This window comes from Pristiophorus japonicus, chromosome 1 (genome assembly GCF_044704955.1).
Source record: "Pristiophorus japonicus isolate sPriJap1 chromosome 1, sPriJap1.hap1, whole genome shotgun sequence".
NCBI lineage: Eukaryota > Metazoa > Chordata > Chondrichthyes > Pristiophoridae > Pristiophorus > Pristiophorus japonicus.
In genome coordinates, this window is record NC_091977.1 from 225,274,969 (window position 1) to 225,290,238 (window position 15,270).

General features: G+C 45.5%; 1 protein-coding gene across 3 annotated transcripts in view; it reads left to right on the forward strand.

The window, feature by feature from the left end:
* The window catches only part of megf10 (multiple EGF-like-domains 10), a 293,005-nt gene that overhangs the window by 249,201 nt on the left and 28,534 nt on the right, over nucleotides 1-15,270 (forward strand). For all 3 annotated transcript variants that reach the window (XM_070887065.1, XM_070887086.1, XM_070887076.1), the window contains 4 exons: nucleotides 876-1,010; nucleotides 2,128-2,256; nucleotides 12,763-12,891; nucleotides 14,165-14,293. In XM_070887065.1, coding sequence (XP_070743166.1) covers nucleotides 876-1,010; nucleotides 2,128-2,256; nucleotides 12,763-12,891; nucleotides 14,165-14,293 — 522 coding nt within the window. The remainder of the gene's footprint in view (nucleotides 1-875; nucleotides 1,011-2,127; nucleotides 2,257-12,762; nucleotides 12,892-14,164; nucleotides 14,294-15,270) is intronic.

A 15,270-nucleotide genomic window follows, 5' to 3' on the forward strand; every position in this document is an offset into this window, starting at 1 on the left:
ATTAGGAAAAGGGGAGGTGCAAAGAGACCTGGGTGTCATGGTACATCAGTCATTGAAGGTTGGCATGCAGGTGCAGCAGGCGGTTAAGAAAGCAAATGGCATGTTGGCCTTCATAGCAAGGGGATTTGAGTACAGGGGCAGGGAGGTGTTGCTACAGTTGTACAGGGCATTGGTGAGGCCACACCTGGAGTATTGTGTACAGTTTTGGTCTCCTAACCTGAGGAAGGACATTCTTGCTATTGAGGGAGTGCAGCGAAGGTTCACCAGACTGATTCCCGGGATGGCGGGACTGACCTATCAAGAAAGACTGGATCAACTGGGCTTGTATTCACTGGAGTTCAGAAGAATGAGAGGGGACCTCATAGAAACATATAAAATTCTGACGGGGTTAGACAGGTTAGATGCAGGAAGAATGTTCCCAATGTTGGGGAAGTCCAGAACCAGGGGTCACAGTCTAAGGATAAGGGGTAAGCCATTTAGGACCGAGATGCGGAGGAACTTCTTCACCCAGAGAGTGGTGAACCTGTGGAATTCTCTACCACAGAAAGTTGTTGAGGCCAATTCACTAAATATATTCAAAAAGGAGTTAGATGAGGTCCTTACTGCTAGGGGGATCAAGGGGTATGGCGAGAAAGCAGGAATGGGGTACTGAAGTTGAATGTTCTTCCATGAACTCATTGAATGGCGGTGCAGGCTAGAAGGGCCGAATGGCCTACTCCTGCACCTATTTTCTATGTTTCTATGTCTATGTTTCTATAAGTTGTTGTGTAGATGGCTAACTTTAGTGTTGCTTTCTTATTGTCTTAACTTTAAAATGTTGCAATTCTGAATACCATTGACTTGATTCAATGTGGCCAATAACTTTTCCATTGCAGTCTGTTCGCCTGGATTCTATGGGCACCGTTGCAGTCAGGCCTGTCCTCACTGTGTACACAGTAATGGGCCTTGTCATCACGTCACTGGCCAGTGTGACTGCCTACCTGGCTTCACAGGGGCTCTCTGCAATGAAGGTAACTTTATCTTTTTCATCTGTATGGAAAGTTTTGGGGTCTCCATTTGTGTTGAGACCCACATTCGATTCGAGCCAAATGAGAACAAAAAAAAAGTTTATTTCTAACAGTTTTATAACAGTGGTTTTTTTTTTGCTCACCTGGCCGGCCTCCTACCTACCACTTTCCATAAACTTCAGCTCACCCAAAACTCTGCTACCCATATTCTAACTCTCACCAAGTCCCGCTCACTCATCACCCCTGTGCTCGCTGATCTACATTGGATCCTAGTCCGACAACGCCTCGATTTTAAAATTCTCATCCTTGTCTTCAAATCCCTCCACAAACTCACCCCTCCCTATCTCTGTAATCTCCTTGAGCCCCACAACCCCCCCGAGATCACTGCGCTCCTCCAATTCTGACCTCTTGTTTATCTGATTACTCTTCTATGTAGCACCTTGGGTTGTTTAATTACATTAAAGGTGCTATATAATTGCAAATTATTGTAATTGTTGAGAACTGTTAAGAATTAGGGTAATTAAATTAACGGAGACAGGACGAGGCTTACGGCAGGATTCACAGCAAATGGAATCTATTTACACAGCAAACAGAGTCTCTGCGAACTACAGCAAACAGAACTCCTGACCGAAACTAAATACGGTGCGTGGAGGATAGTTACATAATACAAATCATGTGCTTAAAATCAATACCAGTCAATCCAGGCGTGATGAATGGGGGGAATTAACCAATCATCTCCATTCTGGCTGGGATTTGTGCTGTCATTGTATGCAGCCTTAAAAGAATTTAAAAAAAAAAACATGGTTTGCATCTTATTTTCTGTAATTAATTTACTGGTAATGTTTTCTTTCAATAATCAGCCTGAGTGAGTAACAGTTACTGCTTGGTTGACTTGGAACATACAAACATAAAATATGTAATCCTATCCCAATCAATTTCTTATGATTTGCAAATCACTCTTAATATCAGTGTTGACTGCACACATCGATGTCACTTCACAGACATTAAATAGGCAAGTACATGTACTACTTAATCAAAACCATGAAGCCTCCTACCATTTTGTTTTTTAGTTTATTTTTCTACGCCCACTGAGTCTAAAGATCAAATTTCTGTTTTACAGTGTGTCCCAGTGGTCGGTTTGGGAAGAGTTGTGCTGGCTCCTGCACTTGCACAAACAATGGAACGTGCAATCCCATTGATGGTTCCTGCCAATGCTACCCAGGGTGGATTGGAAGTGACTGCTCCCAATGTAAATATCAACATTTATTTCTTATACGTTTCCTGTGGATTATGTAATTATTGTTTAAGTGGGATAAAAGAAAGTGTCTGTTCTCCCCAAATTGATTTGTGCTTATATGAACTTTTATTTATACAAAATTGAACATTCTGTAAATCTAATGAATATTTTAATTTTACAGTATTTCAATTGATACAAACAAATCCTTTCCAAACTTTTATAAATCAGTGGTTAGGCCCAGCTGGACTATTGTGGCCAATGCTGGGCACCACACTTTAGGAAGGACGTCAAGGCCTTGACGAGGATGCAGAGGAGATTTATTAGAATGGTACCAGGGATGAGGGATTTCAGATGTGTGGAGAGACTGGAGAAGCCGGGGTTGTTCTCCTCGGGTTCAGGGGGAGATTTAATAGAGGTGTTCAAAATCATGAGAGATTTTGCGGATAAGGAGAAACTGTTTCCACTGGCAGAAGAGTAAGTGGCCAGAGGACACAGATTTAGGTAATTGGCAAAAGCACTAGAGGCGACATGAGGTGAATTTTTTTTATGCAGTGAGTTGTTCTGATCTGGAATGCACTGCCTGAAAGGTTGATGGAAGCAGATTCAATAGTAACTTTCAAAAGGAAATTGAATAAATACTTGAAGGGGAAATTTTATCAAAGCCATGGGGAAAGAGCAGGGGGAGTGGGACTAATTGGATAGCTCTACCAAAGAGCCAGCACAGGCACAATGGGCCGATTAGCCTCCTTGTGTGCTATGAATAGTAGTCTTTTTTGTTGATACATGATACTGTTGACATATTCAGGAGAAACAACAGATCAGAGAAACTAAATAAAAAGATGCAGTTAAAATGATCGTAACCACTGAAGTACTCTGGATTAATAACTGCATCTAATGACATTGAAGCAGTTTCCTCTCGTTGCCAGTTTTTCCAAGCATGTACATCATTTAAATATTAAAAATCAGCAAAAAAGAACACTAACCGAATCGTAGAATTTTATAGCACTGAAGGAGGCCATTCAGCCCATCACCCCCTTGCCGGCTCTTTGAAAGAGCTATCCAATTAGTCCCACTCCTTCTGCTCTTACCCCATAGCCCTGAATCCACACTGAACTTGTTCCATTGCTTTACTCCCAAGTGTGGCCTAATTAAGTTCTTGTACAAATTGACCGTGTGGTTGTCATTGAGGAGGAAAGTTCTAGACTGCAGGGAGATAGCGATGAACTAGTCAGTTAGGCAGAAAAGTGGCAAATGGAATTCAATCCGGAAAAGTGTGAGGTAATGTATTTGGGGAGGGGCAACAAGACAAGGGAAATCACAATAAATGGGAGGATCCTGAGAGGTATGGAGGAACAGAGGGACCTTGGAGTGTATGTCCACAGTCCTTAAAGGTAACAGGACATGTCGATAAGGTAGTTATAAAGGCATACGGAATACATGCCTTTATTAGCCGAGGCATAAAACACAAGAACAGGGAAAATTATGCTAGAACTGCATACAACACTAGTTAGGCCACAGCTTGAGTACTGCGTGCAGTTCTGGTCACCACATTACAGGAAGGATTTGATTGCACTGGGAAGGGTGCAGAGGAGATTTACGAGGATGTTGCCAGGACTGGAAAACTTTAGCCATGAGTAAAGATTGGATAGGCTGGGGTTGTTTTCCTTGGAACAGAGGAGGCTGAGGGGAGATTTAATTGAGGTGTATAAAATGATGAGGGGCCTAGATAGAATGGATAGGGAAGGACCCATTCCCCTTAGCAGAATAGGGTCATTAACCAGGGGGCATAGATTTAAAGTCGTTGGTAGAAGGATTAGAAGGGAGATGAGGAAACATTGCTTCATGCAGAGGGTGGTGGGAATCTGGAACTCATTGCCTGAAAGGGTGGTAGAGGCAGAAACCCTCATCACAGTTAAAAAGTAATTGGATGTGCACTTGAAGAGCCGTGACCTACAGGGCTATGGACCTAGAGCTGGAAGGTGGGATTAGGCATGGACACGATGAGCTGAATGGCCTCCTTTTGTGTCGTGATTGTTCCATGTTTCTATGGGCTAGACTTTCCATGAGTTTCTACCCGCTACCACCCACTTACCGCTCATTTAAATGCTGAGATGAGTTATAATGCCCATTTATCGCCCATTTCACCCAAAAATGGAAACTAACGTCCATTTATCGCCCATTCATCGCCAGCGTTAGTTTCGGCATCAAGTTAACGCTGAGAATTAATGAAACCTCTCGCCCATATTTCTATGACGTCAACGTCCAGAATACAGCTTTTAATGGAAACTAACGCCCAGAAACTGGCCAGAATATTGTCGAGCGTTGCTTTCGGCATCTCGCTCATATATCGGAGAAAAGATTGCCCGCCCCAAAAAAACGCTGAAAAAAAGCTGCACTCACCTGACCTTAACCCAGCGTATTGGACGCCATTTTGTAAAACGGAGGACCTTTCATATAAAAGGCTGCTGCAAGTTCTGGGGAGGTTTGATTTAATCTGTGAGTTATTTTAAGCTGAGTATAAAATTTAAAGAAACATCTTATCATATTGTAGATGAATTTAATTTATTTTATGAGTTTTAGGAGGAAAATGTATTATTTCTGAAGAATACGTATAATAGTAATTGTAATGGGGCCTGTAATTTCTCAGCCAGTATTGATGATTACTCACATGCTGCAGACTAGAGATGGGAGAAGGTATATTGAAGAGCATTATTTGCCCAATCAAAGAGGTGGCAGAGGAGGAGAACTTTCACCTGACACACTTACAGGGAGAAGCGATCTTACCTGAACTTGTCAGAGAACACGTGCCTTAGGAGACTGCGCTTCCGAATGGAGGCTTCCGAAAGGAGATCATCAGTGAGATATGCGAGCTCATTTGGGGAGATCCGCAGCCTAACAGCACCATCAGAACTGCACTGTCCGTGGAGGTCAAGGTTATTGCGGCACTTTCCTTCTATGCATCGGGTTCCTTTCAGGCCTCAGCTGGCGACATTTACACTATCTCTCAGCATGCCACACATTGCTGCATTCGATAGGTGACTGAAGTCCTTTACGCACGCAAAATGGACTTTTTAAGCTTCCCTATGACCAGGGAGGCACAGAGAGAGAGGGCTCTAGGTTTCTTGAGAATAGCAAACTTCCCCAAGCTGCAGGGAGCAATAGATTGCACGCACATCGCCATGTGAGCACCTTTTCAGGATACAGAGGTTTTTCGGAACCGGAAGTGATTCCACTCCCTGAATGTGCAACTTGTTGTCGACCACAAGCAAATAATCATGGCAGTGAATGCAAAATTTCCAGGCAGCATCCATGATGCACACATCTTGTGTGAGAGCGCTGTATCTGACCTGTTTAAGAGTCAGCCACAAGGTCAATGTTGGATGCTTGGTGACAAAGGATATGGCCTCGCTGATGACCCCCCTGCATAAGCCCAAGACAGAAGCCGAGAAACGATACAACGAAAGCCATATAGCCACACGCAATATCGTCGAAAAGACAATTGGAATGCTTAAGCAGCACTTCAGATGCCTGGACCACTCAGGAGGCAAATTACAATACCACCCTGAGCAGGTCGCTGTGGTGTGCTGCATGCTGCATAACTTGACTATCGGGAGGGGACAAGAATTGCCAGATGTGATTGCCGGTCCACCTCAGGAGAGAGGAAGAAGATGAGGAAGACAATCAGGCTGACGTTGAAACCATGCCCCCACTCCCCTCCAGACCGCAGGAAAGGGCCCGTGATGGCTACACAGCTTCGAGACTGTTGCGTCAGCAGCTCATAAATGAGCGCTTTGCTTGAAATAATGTTGGTGGTAGTTACACAGTTGCAAGACTGTTGTGTCAGCATTTCATACATGAATGGTTTGCATTACCTTGGTGACAGTTACAGTTAAAGTTGATTTATGTTACGTTTTTCACAGTGGAAGTGGAAGACACAAAAACCATGCCAAAAATTGCTGGTCACGGGATTGCGAGAAGGGAGGACCTTGAGACAATCACTATCACTAGGGGGGTAGTGCTGGAAAGGTTAATGGGACTTAAGGTTGACAAGTCCCCTGGTCCTGATGAAATGCATCCCAGGGTATTAAAAGAGATGGCGGAAGTTATAGCAGATGCATTCGTTATAATCTACCAAAATTCTCTGGACTCTGGGGAGGTACCAGCGGATTGGAAAGCAGCTAATGTAACGCCTCTGTTTAAAAAAGGGGGCAAACAAAAGGCAGGTAACTATAGGCTGGTTAGTTTAACATCTGTAGTGGGGAAAATGCTTGAAACTATCATTAAGGAAGAAATAGCGGGACATCTAGATAGGAATAGTGCAATCAAGCAGACGCAGCATGGATTCATGAAGGGGAAATCATGTTTAACTAATTTACTAGAATTCTTTGAGGATACAACGAGCATGGTGGATAGAGGTGTACCGATGGATGTGGTGTATTTAGATTTCCAAAAGGCATTCGATAAGGTGCCACACAAAAGGTTACTGCAGAAGATAGAGGTACGCGGAGTCAGAGGAAATGTATTAGCATGGATAGAGAATTGGCTGGCGAACAGAAAGCAGAGAGTCGGGATAAATGGGTCCTTTTCGGGTTGGAAATGGGTGGTTAGTGGTGTGCCACAGGGATTGGTGCTGGGACCACAACTGTTTACAATATACATAGATGACCTGGAAGAGGGGATAGAGTGTAGTGTAACAAAATTTGCAGATGACACAAAGATTAGTGGGAAAGTGGGTTGTGTAGAGGACACAGAGAGACTGCAAAGAGATTTAGATAGGTTAAGCGAATGGGCTAAGGTTTGACAGATGGAATACAATGTCGGAAAGTGTGAGGTCATCCACCTTGGGAAAAAAAAACAGTAAAAGAGAATATTATTTGAAAGGGGAGAAATTACAACATGCTGAGATGCAGAGGGACCTGGGGGTCCTTGTGCATGAATCCCAAAAAGTTAGTTTGCAGGTGCAGCAGGTAATCAGGAAGGCGAATGGAATGTTGGCCTTCATTGCGAGAGGGATGGAGTACAAAAACAGGGAGGTCCTGCTGCAACTGTATAGGGTATTGGTAAGGCCGCACCTGGAGTACTGCGTGCAGTTTTAGTCACCTTACTTAAGGAAGGATATACTGGCTTTGGAGGGGGTACAGAGACGATTCACTAGGCTGATTCCGGAGATGAGGGTTTACCTTATGATGATAGATTGAGTAGACTGGGTCTTTACTCGTTGGAGTTCAGAAGGATGAGGGGTGATCTTATAGAAACATTTAAAATCATGAAAGGGATAGACAAGATAGAGGCAGAGAGGTTGTTTCCATTGGTCGGGGAGGCTAGAACTAGGGGGCACAGCCTTAAAATACGGGGGAGCCAATTTAAAACCGAGTTGAGAAGGAATTTCTTCTCCCAGAGGGTTGTGAATCTGTGGAATTCTCTGCCCAAGGAAGCAGTTGAGGCTAGCTCATTGAATGTATTCAAGTCACAGATAGATAGATTTTTAACCAATAAGGGAATTAAGGGTTACGGGGAGCAGGCGGGTAAGTGGAGCTGAGTCCACGGCCAGATCAGCCATGATCTTATTGAATGGCGGAGCAGGCTCGAGGGGCTAGATGGCCTACTCCTGTTCCTAATTCTTATGTTCTTATGTAATGTTCCCCTTTCATGGTATGGACTCGACAGTGTTTAATGTTATAGCTATCTGAAGACAATGTTACATTAAATAATTTTTTAAAATGTTAATAAGGAATTTTTTCTTAATTCAAAAACATAACACAACACAACAGTACCCCCACCCCAAATTTTGAACATTTTAACATCACAGTAAATAACAAATACATCAAGGATTTTAATATGCACCCCCCTCCCCCAAACCATCCCAACATTGAAAGACTGGAAAACAACAACTAGAAACAATTTAAGCAACTAACCTAATAAACCACCCACCCAACAGGCAAACATTTTTTTTAATTAAACGTGAAGCAACTCCGTCCATCCCGACCTGCGGCCACGCCCCTCCGTTCCTTTCCACCCCCCGGGTCTTTACCCCACCTCTTCCCATCCCCCTACCAACTCCAAGCCGCTTTACCGCAGAGCACCTCAAGTGCTGCTTCGGTGGGGGGGATGTCAGCAGATCCGTTCTTTGGGCCAATGACGGACAAGGAAACATCCTCCGAGCCAGAAGCAACAGCTTGCTCCTGGCTCGCATGTATCCCTGGCAAGGGGAGTGTGGCATCTTGGAGTGCAGTGCCGTATTCTGGGAACACTGATAGTCCTCCGGCACCAGTGTTCCTGGCTATTATCTCCAGGGCCACCGCTATCCATGTCATCTTCTCATTCATGTTCATGGATAGGGTGACCATCTGTTGAGATATACCGCCCATTGCCTGGAGGAGCTGCTGAACTATTTCCATGCTCCTCCTGGACAAATTTACCATGTTCATGCTCAGATCTGCCAATCGTGGAGCAGTCCTACTGCGCCGAACCAACCTCCGTGGGGTCGGCGTCGGCATGGAATCCCTCGGGGTGCCCTGCGGCAAAGTGCTTGGCCCTGCTACCTCCACGGTCAAGGAGGACATGGCCGCAGGACCATTGGATGCTACTGCTGCTGCTGCAGGCTCCTCCTTCACCTCTTCACTGTCCTCAGTGGAGAGGAGGACCTGCAGCAGGACAGGCGAGATACGGGGCACCTTGCCCGTAGAAATTGCCACCATCGGATCCATCGGTGCCTGTGGTTCCTGTAGAACCTGCAAGGCCTGCGCTCTTGGCTGAGCTGGAAAACATAAATGAGGTAATTAGAGGAGAAGGGAGTACTAGGGTCACATGGGAATGCAAACGTTACACGGGCATATGCACAAGAGCAACATTACTGCTATAAAAATAATCACAGACATCACATTTAATGAACATCATGATAGTACAAAATCTGCATTACAATGAATTTCATGATCCCATCATTAATTACATAACATTGCATCAATAAAATACATCATATCATCAATCATATATTATACGGATATGAGTGGGTGTGGCATTAATTTACTTTACATCACCCAATGGTTTATAGAAACATAGAAACATAGAAAATAGGTGCAGGAGTAGGCCAATCGGTCCTTCGGGCCTGCACCACCATTCAATAAGATCATGGCTGATCATTCCCTCAGTACCCCTTTCCTGCTTTCTCTCCATACCCCTTGATCCCCTTAGCCATAAGGGCCATATCTAATTCCCTCTTGAATATATCCAATGAACTGGCATCAGCAACTCTCTGCGGCAGGGAATTCCACAGGTTAACAACTCTCTGAGTGAAGAAGTTTCTCCTCATCTCCGTCCTATATGGCCTACCCCTTATGCTAAGATTGTGTCCCCTGGTTCTGGACTTCCCCAACATTGGGAACATTCTACCTGCATCTAACCTGTCCCATCCCGTCAGAATCTTATATGTTTCTATGAAATTCCCTCTCATCCTTCTAAACTCCAATGTATAAAGGCCCAGTTGATCCAGTCTCTCCTCATATGTCAGTCCTGCCATCCTGGGAATCAGTCTGGTGAACCTTCGCTGCACTCCCTCAATAGCAAGAATGTCCTTCTTCAGATTAGGAGACCAAAACTGAACACAATATTCCAGTTGAGGCCTCACCAAGGCCCTGTACAACTGCAGTAAGACCTCCCTGCTCCTGTACTCAAATCCCCTAGCTATGAAGGCCAACATACCATTAGCCGCCTTCACCGCCTGCTGTACCTGCATGCCAACTTTCAATGACTGATGAACCATGACACCCAGGTCTCGTTGCACCTCCCCTTTTCCTAATCTGCCGCCATTCAGATAATATTCTGTCTTCACGTTTTTGCCCCCAAAGTGGATAACCTCACATTTATCCACATTATACTGCATCTGCCATGCATTTGCCCACTCACCTAACCTGTCCAAGTCACCCTGCAGCCTCCTAGCGTCCCTCTCACAGCTCACACCGCCACCCAGTTTAGTGTCATCTGCATACTTGGAGATAGTACACTCAATTCCTTCATTCAAATCATTGATGTATATTGTAAAGAGCTGGGGTCCCAACACTGAGCCCTGCAGCACTCCACTAGTCACTGCCTGCCATTCTGAAAAGGACCCATTTATCCCGACTCTCTGCTTCCTGTCTGCCAACCAGTTGTCTACCCATGTCAGCACATTATCCCCAATACCACGTGCTTTGATTTTGCACACCAATCTCTTGTGTGGGAGCTTGTCAAAAGCCTTTTGAAAGTCCAAATACACCACATCCACATACGTTACTCTCATGGCATGAGGACAGGTTCCGATGCAGCACGGGTGGCCGAATGGTTGTGGATACTCACGAGTGCCAGCGCCCGTTCCTCAATGTTAGTCGGGTTGCTAAGGACCGCTGGGCCGCCACCCGTGCACCGCTGCTCGGCCCTATTCTTCGAAAGTTTCTTCTGCAAAAGGTGACAACAGCATGGCATGGCATAAGATCATTGCTAGGTATTGTTACAGATGCTGATACAACAAATAGCACATTACTGACAGATACCATGTTATAATACTTATTACTATTATTATTATTATGCAACACAACACACATGGTAATCCACCGCAAACGTAGGTTTGGATTAAATGATTACCGTCTAACTGCAATGCATCAGATCTGAATTTTAAATTCATCATTGCATCATTGCAATTACAATTATATAAATATATATAAATAAACTTAATACTTACTCTTCCAGAACCAACAAGGTCGTTCCAGCGCTCGCGGCACTGGTTCGGCTCACGGACCTCATGTGTCACCAACGACACCACTTTGGCGATCTCCGTCCATATTTGCTGATGTACCTTTGGGGTTGGTTTACCACGACCACCCCGGGTCAATTGGGCCCAACGAGTTTCTACCTCGTGGACAAGGGCAGCATTGGCCTCCTCAGACAACCGCTTCGCACGCCTTCTGCCACCCATCTCCTCTTGCACCTCACCCAGATCACTGCCTTCACCCACCTTCTCCACCTTTACAACATCACCCAGCACCTCCTCCATGTGCTCCATTGTTTAGTTTTAATTATTATCAATTATTTTCTGTCAAATATCAATTAATCACTCAAGACCAGCTTTCAAAACAAAAGCACTCTCTTTCTCTATCTCTCTGTTCTGCGCATGGGCAAATGACCTAAAACACGGGAAAAGATCGTTGCTTTTTACGACAGAAAAAACCTGAAAAAACCACTGGCGCCCATTTCATATTGCTCCCGCTAACACCCAAATTATAAAGTGGAAACTAGCGGGTTTGAAAATGGGCGATATTCTGGCGATCACAAAAACCAATATAAACGCTATCACTGGAAATATCGCCCATTTTTGGGCAATCTGGACACTAATAGAAAGTCTAGCCCTATGAAATTTAACTTAACTCTTTGTCTGCATTGCCAGACACGAGACTCCCAAAGCAAGCGCTCTACTCTGAACTCCTTCACGGCAAACGAGCCAAAGTGGGCAGTGGAAATATTACAAGGACACCCTCAAAGCCTCCCTGATAAAGAGCAACATCCCCACTGTCACCTGGGAGTCCCTGGCCAAAGACCACCCTAAGTGGAGGAAGTGCATCCGGGAGGGCACTGAGCACCTCAAGTCTCATCACCGAGAGCATGCAGACATTAAGCGCAGGCAGCGGAAAGAGTGTGCGGCAAATTTGTCCCACCCTCCCTTACCCTCACCAACTATCTGTCCCACCTGGGACAGGGACTGTGGCTCTCATATTGGACTGTTCAGCCACTGAAGGACTCATTCGAAGAGTGGAAATAAGTCTTCCTCAATTCCTAGCAACTGCCTATGATGATGATGAAATTTAACTTAACTCTTTGCCTTTGTATGAAATATTGCAGTTGGCTTTTTCTGATCTTAGAGAATCGTACAGCACAGAAGGAGGCCATTCAGCCCATCATGCTGTGCTGTCTCTTTAAAAGAACTATCCAATTAGGAACATAGAAACGGGGGAGGCCATTCAGCCCCTCGAGCCTCTTCTGCCATTCATTGAGATCATGACTGATCTGTATCCTCAATCCATCCACCTGCCTTGGCTCCATATCTTTTTATGCCCTTGTCTCTCGACCTCAGATTTAATTATGCCAACCCCGCCCCCCCACCCCCCCCGCTGCTCTTTCTCCATAGCCCTGCAAATTTTTCCTTTCCAAGTATTTATCCAATCTCCTTTTGAAAGTTACTATTAAATCTGCTTCCACCATCCTTTCAGGCATTGCATTCCAGTTAACATTCTTGAGTTTGACAATTGACCAAAATTCTTGGCAACGTTTATGTCTTCAAAACAAAATTCTCTCTTTAAAAATGTGTCAAATTCTGTTTGATAGCATGTTTGTGAAGTGCCTGGGGACGTTGTATTGTGTTAAAGGCACTATATAAATACAAGTTGCTGTGGATGATGATATAGGAATTTTCACAGGAAAATTGAGATGCAGTTGCTATGAGTCACATGGATCGCTGGCGTATGACTCCTGTCTTTCTATTTGTTTCTTTAGCCTGTCCACCTGGATACTGGGGACCGAACTGTATCCACACCTGTAACTGCCACAACGGAGCCTACTGTAGCGCTTACGACGGAGAATGCAAGTGCACGCCAGGCTGGACTGGACTGTACTGCACGCAGAGTAAGGACCTGTTCGACCTCTCTACAAACGCTAGCTAACTAGCTGAGCATTTCCAGCATTTACTCCCTTTGTTAATATAGCACAGCCCACTGACTGACCGACCTTTAATTGCAGTCTCAAGTAGAATTAAAAAAGAAGCATTTATCTAGTACTTATAAAATGCCCATGTTTAAAACCGGCAGTCATTTATATCGGACAAAAAACACTAACCAATTATCCATTGACATTAGCGCCGATTTCAAAGTTGCCGGTTATAGCGAGGCTCGCTCTTTCTCTCTCTCTCCTTTCTCTCTCTTTCAATCTCTTCTAGCTGTGCATATTAGCCTCTGAAGATGCCTAAAGTTTGAAATGGATGATAGGCTCCCAGTTGTGGTCAGAGTAGAACTGATAATGTGCCACACAACCAGACAGGGATTGTATTAGGATTGATGATACTGGGTGAAGGTGATTGTAAATAATACAGTAATGTGCAACTTACATTGGGCCAGATTTTGCTGTAGCGGGACATCAAATGCCGTCTGCCTTTGGTTAGACTTGCCCCTGCACCCTTCAGCTCAAGACATTTTTGCCCACTAAGTTGCTGTAAGTGCGAGCTGATAATGTCTCAGTGAGGGGAAACCACCGGGCATCTGGGACCTGGCTGAACAGGGCAAGCAACAGGGCATCACCTTAACCAATCAGATTGAAGATTTGAGAAATAAACAGTGCACAGACTGAGAAGGAGGTGAATTAAAGGGTGTGAATTCAATATCAAATCAGGTAAAGGAGAAATAAAGAGAGGGAAAGAAAGACTGGAAAGAAAAAGAGACATAAAGGAAAAAAAATGGAATTTCATATTTTTAAGATCTCCTTGAAAAATTTTAAACCTGATGGAATGAGATTGCACACTTGTGATAGTTAATTTTCAGTGCCAGAGAGATTGATTGGCAGCAATTAACACATTACATCGTTAAAAGAGTACTTATGCCTATAATGACCACTTAACTTTCTGTGGCGAGTTTAATGGGCAATTCGCGGGGAAATCCAACACATTCCTAAAAGAAACCGGGGAGGCTAGGGGCAAGATTTCATGACGCTAACGGGGGAGCAGTGCAACTCCGAAAGCAACTCTAGGGTCTTCACATTTAACTGTGCATCTGCTCCTTGCAAGCGCCATTAGCTCTGCCGTTTACTTTGACAGTACATTGTGATCTGTTATCTCTGCATTTAGTGACTCAATTTGAAATTATTTTTGTCAGTGGCTTCACGTTGCTGTTTTTTTTTGTGACTGCAGGGTGCCCGTTAGGTTATTACGGGAAGGACTGTGCCGAACTGTGCCAGTGTCAGAATGGAGCGGACTGTGAGCACATCTCAGGGCAGTGCACCTGTCGCATTGGATTTATGGGCAAACACTGTCAACAGAGTAAGTGGGAAAATAAAGAGGTGTACGGATGGTTAACAGGTTTATTGGGTACGAAGTGAATAGTGACAGTGTCGTGACTTCTGGATATCATCCACTCCAATGATGTCCCAATTAGGGGGCCAAAGAACGTGATCCCTGAGTTCCCTCTCTCCCCTCCGATCCCCCCACCCCCACCCATGTCTCTCTCACTCTCTCCCAACCTCTCCCTCTCTCTCCCCCAGCCTCGCTCTCTCTCTCCCCCCCAGTCTCTCTCTCTCTCAGTCTCTCTCACTGTCCCCCCAGCTTTTCTCTCTCCCACTCTCCCCCTAGCCTCTCTCTCCCCCCAGCCTCTCCCTCCCCCTCTCTCTCCCCCTAGCCTCTCTCTCACCCCAGTGCCTCTCTCTCCCCCCAACGCCTCTCTCTTCCCCCCAGCCTCTCGCACTCTACCCACCGGCCACCCCAGCTTCTCACTCTCTCTCTCCCCAGCCTCTCTCTCTCCCCTCCCAGCTTCTCTCTACCCCCAGCCTCTCGCTCTCTCATCCCAGCCTCTCGCGCTCTCATCCCAGCCTCTCGCTCTCTCATCCCAGCCTCTCGCTCTCTCATCCCAGCCTCTCTCTCTCTCTCTCTCTCCCCCAGCCTCTCTCTCTCTCTCTCTCTCTCTCTCTCTCTCTCTCTCTCTCTCTCCCCCAGCCTCTCTCTCTCTCTCTCTCTCACCGCCAAACACTCTCTCTCTCTCTCCCCCCCAACCTCTCTCTCCCTTTTGGCCCCCCGCTGCTTCTCTGTTCACCGCCGCAACCGTTCTGGGCACCAGGCCCACTTGGGGGGCGGTGGGGGGAGGAGGGATGGGGAGAGGGCCGGTGCCTGAGCGGCAAGGAGAGTCGGAACCTCAAGTCCTGCTTCGGGAGCGGGGGAGGGGGTTGGGTTGGGGGAGCTTGACAGCATGTCTGTCAAAAAAAGTGCAGTACAAATAGTTACACTGATAAAAAAATTAATTGCTG